Source organism: Peromyscus leucopus, chromosome 7, assembly GCF_004664715.2.
Source record: "Peromyscus leucopus breed LL Stock chromosome 7, UCI_PerLeu_2.1, whole genome shotgun sequence".
Classification (NCBI taxonomy): Eukaryota; Metazoa; Chordata; class Mammalia; order Rodentia; family Cricetidae; genus Peromyscus; species Peromyscus leucopus.
This window is the reverse complement of record NC_051069.1, coordinates 34,252,503-34,271,453: the sequence shown is the minus strand read 5'-3', so window position 1 is coordinate 34,271,453 and position 18,951 is coordinate 34,252,503. Positions and strand designations below refer to the sequence as shown.

Genomic DNA, 18,951 nt, shown 5'->3' with positions numbered 1-18,951 from the left:
AAACTATGGAATTAATTAACTTAGGCAGACTACAAATTTCCACCACCCTAAAGCTAAGAATGTCTTCGGAGAGTTTCTTGGGCCTACATCAGAGGCATCTTGCTGTAACTGCCTTTCTGATGTACCTACCAACCTTTTCTAAATTCACCTTGATGTATGACTTCCTTGGTTCTATAAACTATAAAACTTCATGAAACTACTCCCATACTGAAAAGGGGAATTTGAGATAACTTAAATCTCTTTTTCTAGACCGTGGTCATTCAAAATGACTCAAGACTGAAATCTTTTTTCCCCTTAAGTTAAGAGCTGTGTTTTTGCATCAACATTGTCATTATCACGTATTACTTTGAATTCCCATTTTTTCAGTAGGTACCATATCATATACATCCATAGTGATCTCACATGCAATTTAGAAAAGCTCAACTTATAAAGTGAAATCATTTTACTATCTAAGCATCTTTATCTCTTACCTAACAGTTAGATATCACAAGGACAAGACAGCTGTAAGAAATTAAATAATTGGGAAGGAGAGCCAGGCAGATTTCTGTTAGTTCGAGGCCAGCCTGGTCTATAGAGCAAGATCCAGCACAGGCACTAAAACTACACAGAGAAAACCTGTCTCAAAAAACCAAAAAAATAAATAAATAAATAAATAAAAGCTATGTGCAAAGATGGCAAGTCAAAATTATTTAGATAATGACATAGAATAAAATTTGGCAATTTTTTTTGCATCTAATATTATACTTGTTTCTTAACTTCTTTTTAAGAGGATCCTTCATTAATATAAGCTTAGTTCTATGCTGGCTAATTTTCACTTGAATATCTATATATGATGGATCAAGGGAAGAGGAAATGTTAAGCCATTGTATATATTGTATACATATATATGTATACACATACACACATATATATACATATATAGTCTGAATTTTAAAGCTAAAAAGCTGTTAACAATCAATGACTCAGGTTAAAAGATGAATGTATAAAAGATGTAGTGACTCGATCAATGTCATGATTGTTTTGGGTTGCTCAAAAGGACTGGAATCTTTTTTTTTTTTTTTTTTTGCTTTTCATTTTATTTTATTTTTCTTTATTAAGAAATTTTCTACTCAACCTCATGCTATCAACAGAACCCCTCCTCTCTCCTCCTACTCCCAGCCCTCTTTCCCGAGCCACTCCGCATCCCCATATACCTAAAACCGAGGTCTCTCATGGGGAGTCAGCAGAGCCCAGCTAACTGAGCCTAGGCAGGTCCAAGGCCCTTCCCACTGCACCAAGGCTGTGCAAGGTGTCACACCACAGGCACCGGATTCCCAGAAGCACATAACTTTTTAATACCCACATGTTTATTCAATCATTCTCCAACCTGATGTTCGATGACATTATTTAAGGATAAAAAGTTCTACCAAAGCTTTATAAAGAGTGGAGAGGAAGTATAATCCTTAAAGCTCTATACTGCACATATATAAAATACTAACCTCATAAAATGGCTGGTTAATATTTATGAAATAAATATAACAGGAATGGCTGACATAAAAATGTAAAGTACAAGCCGGTCAGGGGTGGCGCACGCCTTTAATCCCAGCACTCGGGAGGCAGAGGCAGGTACATCTCTGTGAGTTCGAGGCCAGCCTGGGCTACCAAGTGAGTTCCAGGAAAGGCGCAAAGCTACACAGTGAAACCCTGTCCCGAAAAAACAAAAAACAACAACAAAAAAAATGTCAAGTGCATATTATTTACAGTTGCAATGTAGGTTGTATTTAATAGACAGTTAATAAAAACACCTGGATCATGAATCACTTGCCTTTCAAAGGGATACTGTGATGTTCAAGAAAGGAAAAATTTAGTGAAATTCACACTTGATTACATTCACAAATGAGAGCCATCTTGCCACAGGATACATGGACAATGCAGAATTACTTTGTGTAACCATAGACAGATTTTTTTTGATACATCCCATAAAAAGTATGACAAAATGGGTTTAACTAATTAATGTTATTCTTAAATAAAATGAGAGATTTTTTCCCAAAAAATAAAAACTAAAAGGAAATTTATAACAAAATCATCTGCAAGAGCAAAAATATTCCCATATTCTACAAATGATCAGATTTTTTTTAACAAAAATAGATTAAAAAGGCAGTCTTGATTAAAGCCACAGACATACTCATTGACAAAACTATACTGATAAACATTTGAATTTAGTCAAAGCCTCCTCCTGCTAAAGGTTTTTCTCAGGGCGACTTTAACATCCTTGTTTCTCAAGCTATAAATTAAGGGGTTCATCATCGGAACCACAATGGTATAAAAGACAGAAGATATTTTTCCCTGATCCATAGATCCAGGTGAGGAGGGTTGAAGATACATAAATGCACAAGATCCAAAGAACAGAGAAACAGCAATTACATGGGAGCTGCATGTGCTAAATGCTTCGGCTATGCCTGCAGTGGATCTCATTTGAAGGATGTTAGGGAGGTTGAAGCCATAAGAGGTAAAGATAATGACACTGGGCACAATGATATCTTTCCCACCTACAATAAGAATCTCTATCTCATTGACATAAGTGCTGGTGCAGGAGAGCTGCAGCAAAGGGAAAAGGTCACAGAAATAGTGGTTGATGGTGTTCCTGTCACAGAAAGTCAGTCTTAGGATGCATCCAGTGTGGATCATGGCACCAGAAAATCCCATTATGTATGAACCAAGTATAAGATAGGAACATACTTAGGGGGACATAGTAACATTATACAAGAGTGGATTACAGATGGCCACATAATGGTCATAGGCCATTGACGTCAGAACACAACATTCACAAATGGCAAAAAAAAAAAAAAAAAAAAAAAAAAAAAAACAGAAGAAATACAGCTGGGTCATGCATTCCATGTAGGAGATAACATTCTTCCTTACTAAAAAGTTCATCAGCATTTTGGGTATAATTACAGAGGAATAACAGAGGTCAATGCAGGGCAAGTTTAAAAGGAAAAAGTACATGGGAGTATGGAGGTGAGAATTCAGCACAATTAAAGTTATCAAAGCTGCATTCCCCAGTGCTGTGGTTGTATATATTAGCAGAAAGAGTAAGAACAGGGGTAACTGGAGATCAGGGTCATTTGTCAATCCCTGAAGGATGAATTCAGTCACGAAAGAACCATTTTCCAAACCCATTCCTCTTTAAGATAATCTGTAAACACAAAAGTATATTGTGACATTATAAGACCACAAAAACTTACTGACACAGCTTCTATTACATTTGTCAAGTACATGATAGGAATGCCTATATAGCTGAGTTCACATAAATTACTGTTCATGCTATCAGGATGTAGAGTGTTATTTCCCCAATTAGAATATTAAAAGTTAAATAGAGTAAATTAATCACCAGAAATATAAAAATCTGTGATCATTGCTGTGACTTGCTATCATGACTACTCAGATATCCAAGTAAGAGGAGGCAGAACAAGTAGAGAATTCCAATCCCTCATCTCATCATGTTGTCATTGCTTCGGCCCTAGGTAGATGTATGGAGAACCTGTAAAACCTATAGCTAACCTCAAACAGATATAACTGTGGTGGCATCAGGACTACCAAGATTTTTTCAAATACAAACTTAGTTTAGATTTAGTCAGAGTCTAGGAATAATTATATTCTCATGCTTGCTACCAGAAAAAATAATCTAGAAAGATTTGAGATGGTCCTCAAGATGATACTTACTGACTGTGACATTGTAATCCTTGTCTGTAGCTAGAGTTTTCATGCCTGGCCCATAGTCAGGACAAATCTGTCACCCACCAGTCCCACAGCTGCTCAGACCAACCAAGTAAACAAAGAGACTTATATTGCTTACAAACTGTATGGCCATGGCAGGCTTCTTGCTAATTGTTCTTATATCTTAAATTAACCCATTTCTATTAATCTATACCTTGCCACATGGTTCATGGCTTACCGCCATCTTCACATGCTGCTTGTCATGGTGGCCACTGACAGTGTCTCCTCCCATCTTCATGTTCTCTCTGTTCTCCTCTCTGTTAGTCCTGCCTATACTTCCTGCCTAGCCCCTGGCCAATCAGTGTTTTATTTATTGACCAATCAGAGCAATTTGACATACAGACCATCCCATAGCACTTGTCTCCTGAAACTTTCAACACTTTGTACTATCTTTTCAAGGATTCTCTTTTGGGAATTTCATTGAGTCTTAGAATTGCATAATATGAAATGAAAAGGCACTCATGAGATCCCTGGAATTCAATGTCAAGCTACTTCACAAGACCAAAGACAAAGACACTAAATGGAAATGCTATGTCTTCTCTCCAGTTACATTGATGAAAAGAGATTATTCATGGCTTAGTTCATAGGATTAGAAATCAAGCAGTGCATGATAAATTGCAACATAATTCAAATAAGAAACATAGTTAAGTCTGTAGATACAATTTTCAGCAAGTTAAAATAATTAAGAATGGGTGCATGCTTAAATTTTCTACAGATAAAAGAACATTTTAGATTATAATTACCACTATCTCTATATACATTCAAAACTCAAACAGCAAGCCTATATAGAGAAAATACATGTTGAATAATCTCCATTTAGGAGAATTTTAAAATTAATAAATGTTTCAAAGCAATTGTAAAATGTACCTTTATTGAGGAGGATCTTAAAAGTGTCATTGCAGGCAGTTATCTGCAGAGTTGAAAATGCAAACTTGGTTCAGATTGATTTTGTCAACCTGGATCACACTCAGGAAGGTCATTGTCAACATAATTAAAACAAGGTAAAATTTGGGAAGAAGCTTCCAGCCACAAAAATTCCCATTCCAGGTGCACAACAAAGCTTAAAGTGTGATTAATAGAAATTCCTTTACAAATTACCCGTGAAAATGAGGGTGGGTTCTATAGTTAAAGGGCATAGAATCTAGTGTGGCCTTTAGCCAAGATAGCATAGAGGTCAGCAAGCTATAAAATACATATAACATCCTCCCTAACAATAGTTTCTATTAACTGAGAGAGAGAGAAGTCTGGGATAAACATTCTGGCTATTGTGTGTGGTCTGCTTCTATAGCGAAAGGTAGATGAGTTCTGCCTCCACAAATAGCCAAAAGTTCACCCAGTCATTAACAATATCCAATGACAGCCTATCAAAAAGAATACAATTATTTTATCTCCTCTACTGTGGAGAGTCCCCTGGATGTTTAAGATTTATTTCTAGTTTTCCTAGTAATTTGTGATGCCAGAACCATCACACAATTTATCATTTATAGATGCTGCAGATATATCATGATGATGTTAAGGAAAAATGAGGATACCAGCATAAAGAAATTTCAACTTACCTCATTATGAGAGAAAAGCTTTTATGTCATTCCTTTCTGCTTGTTGTTTTATAGGGATCTGTCAATCTCTGGGGGTTTCAAACCTTCAATTCTAAAAGGACACAACACAAAATTAATTTTCATATACCCTGAAATTACCATTAATATATTATAATTTATTAAAGTACCCCTCGATCATTTGAGGTGCTGTCTTTTTATCACACCTACCAACAGATAAGACATCAGAAATTTTTCATACTTCACTAGCATGATATACTTGGCTATGTCAAGGTAAAGGCTTTTTCAATCTCTTTTCAAAGGCACAGACACAGATATAAAAAAGACATGATGGTGTTCACATGCTAGACCAGGATGTATCTTTTGTTCCTTAGAGACTTGGCATTTAAGAAATGCATGCACTTCTCTGTAAGGTCTGTACTTCTTTGCTTGAGCCAACATTGCACCCCGACTCCCAATAAACTTCATATCTTAAGGGAAATCTATTGAGCAGCTTCCTTTTCTCATTGTTCCTCCATCCTTAATGGTGGCTTCCACAGATCGTATTCCCAGTATTCCTTATTAATTTATCATTTTTTATGATGGAATGCACCAAAGTATCTAATGTATTATCTATCCTGAGAGTTCCCCAAATCACTTTACAAAAATAGTTTATTATTGCTGTGTTTTGTCTTCAGTGCTCAAGATCAAAATAAGAAAGACATTGATGCCAAGTGTGAGCTCTTCCATTGAGAAAAATTCATAGACACCCAAGTGCTGTGAGATGGTCTGTATGTCAAATTGCTCTGATTGGTCAATAAATAAAACACTGATTGTTCAGTAGCTAGGCAGGAAGTAGGCAGGACAAGGAGAGTAGAATTCTGGGAAGTGGAAGGCTAAGTAAAGGAGTCACTGCCAGCCGCCGCCATGACAAGCAGCATATGAAGATGCCGGTAAGCCATGAGCCCCATGGCAAGGTATAGATTTATAGAAATGGATGAATTTAAGATATAAGATCAGTTAGCAAGAAGCCTGCCACGGCCCTACAGTTTGTAAGCATTATAAGTCTCAGTGTTTACTTGGTTGGGTCTGAGCAGCTATGGGACTGGAGAGTGACAAAGATTTGTCCTGACTGTGGGCAAGGCAGGAAAACTCGAGTTACACCCAAGTCATATTTAAAATTTTGCATCATCACCAAGTCATTTCAATACTTACTGAGAGTATGTACTTCAGTTTCCAGTTTAGTTCTTACCTGTAGGACTTTTTAGATGAGTTCAACAACATGTATACATATTTTACAAAAAGTATGGAATCAAGCTATTTCACCAATTTATTCATTTTCACATAATAGGAATTATAAAAAGATCACATCTTCAGTTGTGTTGATGTTGTGATTAAAAAAAATCATAAAACTAGTTACAATAAATCCCTGCAAAATGGAAAATAGTGAAATGTCAGCTATGAATATAAATTCTATTGGCTTTATGAAGGAGTCATTTCTTGATTTATTTATCATTCTTTTAAAATATGCTATGTCAAATCTATTTTTCAACTCAAAGCAAAGATTAGCTTATTCCTTTCCCAGAGATTACTAGACACAGGAGGGTATCTTTGGAATGAGGTAGATTACAGATATTTATTGGAACTTGCATGGATGCTTATTGGTGAATGAATAAATGAGGTGAAGTGGTATTTATGAACACAATGAGCTTATTAAACTTCGGTAATAAAGAACACTCAGCCTATGATAACATAGGACACAAATCCTCTTAATGAATGCCAATGAACTATAAGGATTAATGTTCAAAATGTAAATGAAATTTGGAAAGTAGCGTATGAACAAAATGAGTTTGACAGACAAACAGAAACAAACAAATAAAATAACAACAATCCAAAACATTAAGAGAAACAAAATAGCAGATTAGAAGCACCCAACCCTTTTCAGAATCTAAGCAGCCTGGGATTATGGCATTGAGTAATTATCTTGCTAATGAGGCAGGTATCTAAGTGGTTTTTTAAAAAATGGTCTTAGAAACTTAGGTTTGAAGTTATATATATATATATAATAAGATTAAATTAAATAAAAATAGAAAGCCTTTGATTCTGGTCATTAGAACAGAGGATGTGAAAGAGTACATTATCACTGACCCCAAGTTTTCCTCTCAGTGAGGTGGAGGGGAGGGTTATTAGAAGGGAAAATGTGGTTAATGTCACTAGGGAAAATGCACAGGGAAACATGCAAAATAAAAATGCTGACTGAAATTAACTAATTTGGGAGCTGTATTTTAGGCTACTACTTGAGAAGAAGTACTCTGCCTTTCTCAATACGAAAGCCTGCTTTAACAAGGAGCCATTGTGTGAAAGATGTGCCTAAGGTATTTGCTTTGAGAAACAAGTATATTATAGACTTTTCTTACTTTTGGAATTTACAGAAAAAGTTACTATACCATTTTGATGGCATCTACTTTGTGGTCAAGTGTGGCTCTGACAAATTTTAACTGAATGAAGATCATGAAGAATCTGTAAAATGAGACTGGTTTCAGAAGCAGGTTATCCTCAAAGCAAGATCCTATATGGATGAGCTTTGGTTTCAGTTCAGCAACCTTGACTCAATAAATAAAGCAAAGAAAGACCACAACAATGAAGATACCAGACATTAGTTCAAGCTTCCACATACAAATGTACACGTATACATGTGCATTCACATATATGTGTCTACATGTACACAATACATACACATAAAATGCCCATGCTATTTTAATTGGCATTGAAAGTTTAATTTATGATAAATTCTTCTGGTGAAATAGATTCCTGTAAAATATTTTCTTTAATCCTCATGGTAATCATGAGTCAAAAATAAATATAAATTTTTAAAAGCACAACTATCTGTAACTCCAGTTTCAGGGGTTTTCTCTCCTCAGTGGAGTTGCACAACCATATACAAATACACACACATATAAATAATGTTTAAATCTTTATTTTAAAAAGTCAAATTATCTCAGATCATGCCACCCTATATAAAAGAACTTACAAACATCTCTGGAAAACTTGTAGAACTGATAACTCATTTCAGGGATGTAACTGCATAAAAACTTATCATCCCAAAGTAATATTCTTTTCTATATACAAATAAGAAACTTAATTACCAATAAAGAAATTAGGAAATATTTTCCGTTCATATCAACTTCAGAAATGTCTAAGAATAAACCCAAGTGAAGACCTGAGGACTCTACGTTTCCTATTCATATCAACTTTAGAATTACCTAGAAATAAACCTAAGTGAGGACCTGAGCACCCTGTAATTGGGACTTAAATTTATGAATAAAATACTAGAGGATGGGAAGACTAATGCTCAAGGATTAGAATAATTAATATCTTCAAATGTCTATATTATCAATAAAGATATGCAGATTCATTATAAATATCAAAATCTCAATAATATTTTCACAGAAATAGAAAATTCCTAAAATTAGTTTTAAAACATGAAAGACTCTAAATATCCAATGAAAAACCTAAAAAGATAGTGCTGTGGGATAATGCTCTTATAAACTGATTTAATAAAATCAATAGCCAACCAGGAAGTATAGGTGGGGTAAGCGGATGAGGAAAATTGTGGGAAGAAGAAGGCTGATTAGAAGACGTCAGCCTGCCATTCAGGGAGCATCATGTAATGGCACATAGGTAAAGCCATGGAACATATAGCAACATATAGATTAACAGAAATGGGCTGAGTTTAAGTGTGATAGGTAGTCAGTTCTAAGCCTGAGCCAATGGCTGAGCAGTTTTAATTAATATAAGCCTCTCTGTGTTTACTTGGGTCTGAGTGGCTGCAGAATGGGTAGAACACAGGAAAACTTACAGCTATAGACACAAGGCAAGAGTGTCCACCAAAACCTGAGAGAACTTAGGAAGACATTATAAATGTAGCTAAGAGCACCTTCTTAGTTCATGTCGCTCATGGTGAGCCTAGGTACAATTATGTGTCCCCTGGATGTGGCAGGTTCACAGAATGCAGAATAGAGCTATAGCATGTCAGATTTTTGCTGAGTTACACAGAGGTTTCTGCAAGCCATGCAACATGGTGCAAGGTAGATATAGCTTTTACTACTACTGAAAAAAAAAGAAAAGAAAAATAAAAGAAAGGTTTAAAAAAAGAAAATAAAAGAAGTTCTGGGCTACACACTGCTAGATGGAAGCATAGACCCAGTGGCTCCCAGTGCTGCTGGTTCATTGTCTCCACCAGGTTAAAAAGCTGAGATGGGTGGGGTCAGCAGCCAAGGCTGCTGCTTAAGTACTAACAAATGCAGTTTAATCACAATAAGAAAGATTCAGATGGAATAAGACTTTAAATGGTTTATATTATATAAAAATGTATGTAAGCTTGAAAGACAGAAAAAAATAAATGTAGGCAACTACACAAAAACAGAGTTTTAAAAAATAAAGTCTTTAAAGATACAGTAAGGTAATATAGAAAATAAGCCATGTAAAGTTGGATATTACACAGAGAGTCTGGATTATATTGTCTTTGGGATTTTTAACTGCAGGATACATTTGACTGTAAAAGCTGCTGAGTTAAATATATATATATATATATATATATATATATATATATATATACACACATGTATTTATATATATACATGTATATATATACACACATGTATTTATATATATACATGTATATATATATATATATATATTAAGATATCTTGATTTCAAAATCTATGTCTAAGGATATGTTGCTTTGGAAAAGTGGTTCTGCTTTTGTTTCCACAGAAGATAAGAACCTGTGGATTGCTTCCAGACTAATATGGTTTGACCAGCCAAGACCCCCTGAAAGATCTCCAATGACACCAAGGCCCAAATCATCCAACATCCAAAATCAGCTTCAAGGCAAATGGCTCAGAGAATACAACTTCACAAGCTACTACAATAAGGTCTTGACCATAATCCTAAAATCTTCTTAATGTCCCCATAAGATTACCAGTGCCCCCTATCAGCAGGAAGTAGCCTAGAAAACTCTGCCCACATTCCCCAATAGATGTTTGATTTTGTTTTGGTTATTGGTTACAAATTGTTATTGGTTATAGTCAATCTCTTTCTAAAAGAAGAAAGGAGGATATGATATAAAAAATAAGATGAATGTTTTACATTGGTATAGATTTTAGTTTATTGATACAAATTTAAAGTTAATTTTTTTGTACTGTATGTATATTTCTACTCTTGTTTAAAATATTTTGTTTGTGCAACTCATTTAAAATTGTAGTGTATAGTTGAGAAATACAGATTAATAATAAGTCATCTATGATAATCAAATTTATAATCATGTGAAGTTTTCTAGGTATACATAGATATATATTTCAATTAGAGTTATAATCATCAAACACTTCAAAGACCTACAGAATATGGCTTTTAAAATGTTTTAAAAACTTAGACTTTCTGAACAGTGAGACACATCTGCTCCTGGCTGTACGTATTTATTTCAAAGAGAAATATGAGCATTGAAGACACTCCATAGGGAGTTTATCTTCTTGGCAAAAATAGCCATTTGGGCAAGAAACTGTTCTTCCCTGGACTGTTTGACAAAATGATATATTGACTAAACATGCAGGACCCATGGGAAGGTGAACACTGAACTTTGCAAGGTGAGATGGTCCTTCAGTTTTCTACTTTGAAGAGGAAATTGTCAGATATTCTACAGGACACAGGGGAAAAACTGAGAAAATCTAAGCCTGTAGGCTGAAGAATAGATGCCCCAACATTGCAGAAGAACTTTGAGTGACTGTCCAGGCAGCCAGCTGTCTCTGTGATTCTAGATTTTTGGAAGTTGCTTACAATGCTCTTTCTGCTTACTTGAGTAATATTATATACCTCTGATGTCTTTGATGTAGTTAAAGACTAGATAGTTATAATTATGGTTTTCTTTGGTTATGATAAAAGTAAATTAGATATGAAAATTTAGACTCACAAATATAGGACAGTTACAATATTTTCTTTAGTTTTGCCAAATACATATAGACTAGATATTGTAACTATGATTCTTGCTTGATAACTGTTTGTTATATATAATTTAACTATGTAAAAGTTAAGACCTTCCTTTTTGATTAGACAAAAAAAAAAGGAAATGTTGTGGGATAATTCTCTTGTAAGCTGATTTAATAAAGCTCTGATTGGCCAGTAGCGAGGCAGGAAGTATAGGCAGGGTAAGCAGATGAGGAAAATTTTGGGAAGAGGAAGGCTGAATCAGGAGATGCCAGCCTGCCATCTAGGGAGCAGCATGTAATGGCACACAGATAAAGCCATGGAATGCGTGGCAATGCATTGATTAACAGAAATGCGCTGAACTTAAGTGTAAGAGCTAGTCAGTTGTAAGCCTCAGCTAATGGTTGAGCAGTTTAATTAATATAAGCCTCTAGGGACATAATATTTTGTATTGTACTCAGAAGAATCAAAGACAGTACCCCACAGAGCCCTTTGTACATCCAAGTTTATTATAGGACTAGTTATAACAATCAACGAATTGAACATGCCTAGATGCCCATCACTGATTAATAATTGCAGAAAATTTATTTATAAACTCAGTGGAGCTAATTAACCTGTAACAAAGAACACTGTGTTAGGTGTAGGAAAATAAATAGACCTGAAGATCCTCTGGTTACATTAAATAAATGAAGTTCAGAAAGACAAATTGCACATATTTCTGTGACGTTCAGGATCTAGACCTAAATATATATGACATGAAACTGAAAGAAATAATATATGACAGACAAAGAAAACTAATGGGTTGGGGGCAGAGGAGAAGTGGAGTATAATGTAACGAAAAAACACAAATAGCATGTTTCTCCTCATTTGCAGAATCTAATATTAAATATATATGTATCTATATATTTGTACATTAAAATTCCATGACATCAAAGAAGATGGATGAGTATTTGTGGGGACAATGCTAATTAGCAGGAGGCAAGTGCAGTGATACATATTTATGAAAATTAAGTTATTTAAGCCATTATGTTGTTTGATACATAAATAATACAAATAAAAAAGTATGACTATGGATAAATGATAAACTTGAAAAATCACTAAACAGATTAATTGCATACAACCTATCAACTATAAACATAAACATGGCTGTCTTGATTAGTAAATTAAAATGTCTTTCTCTGGGAGGAAGTTATCATTTAGTAAAATATCTTCCATAAAAGACACTGTAGTCATAGATAATATTGTTGGTAATTTTATCAGATGTTTGTTATTTAACTAAAAGTCTTCTACAGTGGGTATATAAAAAAATCACAATCATCACATAAAGCTGATATCTCCCTGACACAAAATTATATAGACACGGTACTCACAAGGGCTACATTTCTATCCTTGGCAATAGAGCAGGTAATAAATGACAGCTATGATGCAAAGGAATGAATATGTAACTCTCTTTTTTTAATTAATTAATTAATTTATTTATAATTTATTTGGTTTACATCCTGGCTGCAGTTTCTCCTACCTCCTCTCCTCCCAGTCCCTCGTCCCATCTCTACCCATCTGTTCCTACCCCAATTCACTCCCCCTCCGTTTCTATTCAGTAAAGGGCAGTTCTCCCACAAGTATCAACAAAACATGGCATATCAAGCTACAGTAAGACTAAGTACCCCCCCACCATGTATTAAAGCTGGGAAAGGCAACCCAGTATGAGGAATAGAGTCCCAAAGGCCAGTAAGAGAGTTGGAGATAGGCACTGTTCCCACTGTTAGGAGTTCCACAAGAGCACCAAGCTATACAACTCTGCATAGATGTAACTTTCTTAACAGCAGGTATGACTCAGAAAATGCACTAAAAAAAATTGTCACTGCAAGATATTACGTAATTTATAATAGTATTGTCTATAATACATACAATTCCACAATTTGTTGCTCTATCAGCATTCCATAGATGAAATAATCAAGAAGGCAGCAGCTCACAGTTCTCAGTGTCACACAGTCCACAGTCAAGTTGTCTGAACGTGGTCTGGGCCTTCCTGAAGCAGCATCTTATGTCAGAAGAAGACATAGAGGCTGAGAGCAAAAGTCACGACACCAGGAGGCAAATGAGCAGTAGAGGGATAAGTGTAGTCTTTTGTAAGGATTCCATGTCCATACAAATGAGCTCTCCAGTTCTGCGAGAGCTTCGCCAGTGTGACCAGGACAACAGCTGCCTTGACTGATCTTATCTTAAAGGCACTCATATAGTACCTTATACTGGCGATTACATTTGGAAACATCTTTGAAGGGAGAGACTTAAGCACAGTGAAACCAGTGTTATTTGCTCTTACCATCAAGGAATACTTGAAAATTTAAACAGTTAAAGGCTGTTGTCATACAATAGCACCCCAAACCCAAACCTCAGGAATACCTCAAAAAGATATTTGTCAGAGCTTTTGTTGCCTATTCGAAATTGTTTCGTGACATCGTCTTTAAAGCTTATTAATTTATTTGTATATCTTTTTTGTTATTTGCATGTGTGTACAAGTGTGTTCGTGCGTGCCTTTAATCATTGAGTTCCTGGTCAAAGAGATATATTATCTGAAACAGCAAGCTAAATGGTGTCAAAGGAAATAAACCTGATGTTGAACTCTAGTGAGCTTAAGGATCTGCCCATCTCTAACCGTCCAGTCCTGGCATTAGAAATGTCTTCCATCACACTTAGCTTTTTCGGGGGAGAGGGTTTAGTCAGGTTTTCAGGCCTATAAGCCCCCTGCCAATGGCACTCCCTTTCCAACCTCATCTTCAGTTTAAAGTGACCGAGCAACAGGACATTTACAGCATACTTCTTCTAATGAATGGAGAACATGGATTTTGAATTTTGAATATTAGAAATATTAAGAAGAGCAAAAAGGAAGGAAATTGTTAGTACCTTAAAATTCACTATGAAGGCTCTATTGGCATCCAATCTTGGCTTTTTGTGACTGGAAGTAATTTGAAATTTTATGTTTAAAATGTCCATTTTTTTTTTTTTAGAAAATGGTGATTCCTTCCACTTCAGTAATCGAGACATTTAAAGGGTTCCTTCCAGGTCATTAATAGTCTCATTTGAATACATATATACATACACACACACAAAACAAAACAAAACAAAACAAAACAAAACAAAAAAAAACTAAAAGAAAAAAACAGCTAAATATTTTAAGTTTGTCTTTACAAAATAAATGCATAATTACTGACAAAAAAAGAAATTTAAGTGCATTGTATCATAGCTGTGATGTGGGTTATATTTAATAGCCAATGGTGAAAGAATGTGATCATGGAGGACTGTTGTATCAAAATGACATATGGTCATCTAAGAAAGGAAGACAGGAGCAGAGACAGACTATTTGACTCACAACTAAAGAAAGAATGACAAATAAGAACTGCACTGCTAGAAGATATGTGGGCATTTGTTACTTATGTAATCTCTTTTAGGGCTTGTTAGAACCATCAGTGCTTTTGAGAATGTAGCAATGAAAGGGGGAAAGTTATTTACTTACTGCTACTCTCAAATTGCTAAAATCTTGAAGGAAAATAATTTCCCAATGGTGGAGAACAAAGAAAACCTACAGAAAATAAAACAATTTTACAAATTCTCCTCTCCATGGTAGGAAAAAACAAAACAATACAATGAGGAATATAGGAAAATAAATTGACCAATACACACTAACTCTTGGTGGTATTCCTACAGGTAAAAAAATAGCAAGTTCTAACTAAAACTTTCTTTTGGTTAGAGTATTTTTCAGAGCAATTTTAACATCTTTGTTCCTAAGGCTGTAGATTAATGGGTTCATCATGGGGACCACAATATTATAAAAGACAGAAGATATTTTTGCCTGATCCATAGACCCAGCTGAGGAGGGTTTTAAGTACATAAATGCACATGATCCAAAGAACAGAGAAACAGCAATTATGTGGGAGCTACAAGTGCTGAAGGCTTTGGACCTGCCTTCAGTAGAATTTATTTTGAGAATGTTGGAAAGGATGAAGCCATAAGAGGTAAAGATGATGACTGTGGGCACAATGATGTCTATACCTGCTACAATGAGCAGCTCTATCTCATTGACATAAGTGCTGGTACAGGAGAGCTGCAGTAAAGGGCGGATGTCACAGAAGTAATGGTTGATGGTGTTCACATCACAGAAGGTCAGTCGAAGCATGAAACCAGTGTGGATTGTGGCTCCAGAAAATCCCATCAAATATGATCCAAGCATAAGATAGAAGCACACCTTAGGGGACATAGCAATGTTATACAAGAGTGGATTGCAGATAGCCACGTAGCGATCATAGGCCATTGCTGTCAGCATGTAACATTCAGAAATGCCAAAAAAGCAAAAAATGTAGAGCTGAGTCAGGCACCCCGTGTAAGAGATAAAATTCTTCTTTACTAAGAAGTTCATCAGCATTTTGGGTATAATCACTGAAGAATAGCAGAGGTCTATGAGGGACAAGTTAAAGAGGAAAAAGTACATGGGGGTGTGAAGGTGAGAGTTCAGCACCATTAGAATGATCAAGGTCAAATTTCCTAATGTGGTTACCAGATATATTACTAGAAAGAGTAAGAAGAGGGGTACTTGGAGGTCAGGCTCTCCTGTTATCCCCAAGAGTATGAATTCCATCACTAATGAGCCATTTGCCACAGCCATTGCTTTGCCAAGAAAATCTGGGGAGACAAAAATGGCAAAATTATAGGAAGAAGCACAACTGACAACCCTCTCTGATAATCTTGAGGAATGTCCTGGGAATGCATGACCCACTTGAAAACAGTGTACCCACCTAAGATGTTACATGATACAAAGTGGAATTCTTCCCTATGAAATGAATATAATGCCTGTCTTTAACCCTAGCTCTTGAGAAACAAAGGCAGATAGACCTCTGTGAGTGTAAGGTAGCCTGTTCTACAGTGACACCTCCCACTCTACATACACAATCACACACACGGAAACACACACACACAATATCACAAGTAGACTATTCTACAATGACTGCTAGAAAAATCTAGAGAAAATACCTTGGAATGGAACAGGACAGAAATGTTCATCTCCTTATTCTCTATATCCTTATCCCTTTAGGATGTAGAAGGAAGGTATAGCAACCTCCTAATGATACCAGTTTGCGTTCTATGGAGTGAAAATCATGAGTATTGTTTCCACACAAAATAGAAGATCCAGAATCTAGGAATAGTTGAGGTACTCAGAAACATTCATGGTCTCAAGGAATTTTAAATTTTTCATGGAGAGGTAGGTTACTAAATGAAAACACTGCAACTTAAATATTTAATGGATCTCTGGATGGTGTCAATTCACCCTTCTTACGCATTTTTCTTTGAAATTTACTTGAATCATAAGCCTGCCCTAAACAAAGAGAAAGAAGCACAACATAAATCCTTGGACTGATCTCAAGCTGAAGTTACTATGCAAACAGAAAAGGCAATGTAATTCAGGAGAAAATCTACATAATCTTCCTTGCATGTGAAATTTGTAATGGTCACATTCTCAGGAGGAGAAAGAAAGGTGTTGGTTGTTGGAAACTATAGGAGAGTAAAACAGGTGAGGTTTGGCCAAGTTGAAGAATATTCAATTATGAAACAAAAAAAGGTTCTTGATTTCAAATGTTCAGCAATGATAAACAAGTTAATACTACATTTTATATCTCTGTTTGATTTAAAATGACATTATATTATCATATTTATATATACATATATATATATATATATATATATATATATATATATATATATATATATACAACTATCTGCACAAAACACACAAATGTAAAGTGTGTAGACAAATTAACTTCATCATTGGGTCATTTCAACAATGCAATTTCTTGATCAAAGTATCAAGAATTTTATGACATATATACTATTTGCACATTAGTAGTAATTCAACAAAAAAGTTAAATAAAAATTAATATATTAATGTCAATAGATTTTAAAAGTTACCCCATTTAGAAAAGAAAAAAACATGGACTCATTGTCATTATTACTTACTGTTTTTGTCTTAGAACACCAATATTGGGTCCTGAATCTTTGATTGCTTTGATTCTATTACCATGCTTAATAAGTTATTTTCAGGCATTCCCCAGACACCTTTCTGAATTATGGTGCACAGGTTGTAATACTACTTCTTAATCCAGTAAAACAACAAGAGGAAAAGGAACCAATTTTTTTTTATCATGTCTGCCACTTGAAACTCCATTTTCTTATGGGTTTCATTTTATAATGCACTCAGAATACTCCAGATGATTTCTTGGGCTCTTGCAGGGGTCTGAAGACAGATATTAAAAAGGACTGAAGTGATGGCTTATACATGCAAGACCAATGTGTACCTTTAGTGCCTTGGAGATTCAATCAATGCCTGTCCTGGTCTTTTGGGATTGTGTATTCTCAGTACTTGAGCCAAAATTAAATTCCCTTCTCCTAATCACCTTCTTTGAAGAAATCCATTGTTTGTTTCATTCTCTTATCCCGCATTGTCACAGTAAAGTTGCACAGAATCGACCCCATGACTTTCTTAGTATTCCACAAAAGTTGTTGAAGGAATATTGTAATACTTCTGTTATAATCTCCCCTGGCACTTCTCCAAAATCATTTTTATTTGTGTTATTTTTGTTTTCTGATCTAGGCATTAATCCTAAGTCCTCATGGATATTATACCAGAGTTTAAACATTCAATTCCCTTCCCCATCTCTCTAAAATTATTTTTTAAGTGTTGCATACATTCTGCTTTTAATGTTTCTTGGAACTAACACATAAATATCAAACTGTCATAATCATTAAACACAATATTTAACAATATAGGTTAGCATTTTTTTATATTTTTCATAGAAAATTGTGGAAGGAAGAGTTGGACTCTCTGAAATTGAATCCTTAATACAATAGGTGGTAATTATTAGTTAACATTTCTCTACCCAGTGTCTACTTATAAAACAGGGATGATAAATAAAGTATACCCTTCATCAGATATATGTTGTGATTAATTTAGGAAAGGAAATGAAAAAATGGAAAAAGTAAAGTCCTATAAACTAAAAATAGAAAATCTCACCTGTGAGTACCAGTGCTTATGAATTTATGGAAGGATTTCATATGTACTCTTCATATATTGAAAATAAAATAAATTGAAAGGGTATTTAAATTCCATGTATACAGTAGAGTATAATTATTACTGAGATTACTGGACTCAGAATAACATGTTGGAAATGCACACACATCAGTTTTTCACCTTGTCTAAACAAATATTTGAAATAGAGGATACCCTTGTTTTATGTTTTTTGGTGAAATTAATTTGGACATATATCTGGTAATATAGTTTCAGTTTCAGAAGAAACAATAATTGTTATATTGTCACTCTACCTTGTGACCGTGATTTATTTTTGTTTCTAAACTGGGATGCTCCTGGTTGCTTTGTGGCTACATATAGGCATCCATGTTCTTTCAATATCATAGAATATCTTATTAAATCTATTAAAAGTTAAACCAGGCCAGGGGTCCTGACAGGTTTCTGTAGTTCTGACTGATGGAATTTTAATTTCAGACACATAAGAAACTTCCAGCAAATCCTGGGCTAGATACAGATAACATGTACCCCCAAAACTCAACTGGGAAGAAATATATTAAAACTAAAAATAGAATCCAGTGGTTGTCTTTACACTGTAATAGAAATTAC

At 34.9% G+C, this 18,951-nt stretch overlaps 1 protein-coding gene and 1 pseudogene across 1 annotated transcript; both read right to left on the bottom strand.

The window, feature by feature from the left end:
- Positions 1–2,202: 2,202 nt before the first annotated feature.
- On the bottom strand, positions 2,203–3,159 carry LOC114687626 (annotated as a pseudogene).
- An 11,838-nt stretch (positions 3,160–14,997) lies between these two features.
- On the bottom strand, positions 14,998–15,958 carry LOC114687618 (olfactory receptor 145-like). Its single transcript, XM_028862209.1, has one exon. The coding sequence runs from the start codon at positions 15,928–15,930 to the stop codon at positions 14,998–15,000; it is 933 nt and encodes a 310-aa protein (XP_028718042.1). The 5' UTR covers positions 15,931–15,958.
- Positions 15,959–18,951: the final 2,993 nt, after the last annotated feature.

Excerpts from the sequence above, each read along its gene's own strand:
- LOC114687618 (XM_028862209.1), bottom strand. The coding sequence starts at position 15,930 with ATGGCTGTGGCAAATGGCTCATTAGTGATGGAATTCATACTCTTGGGG.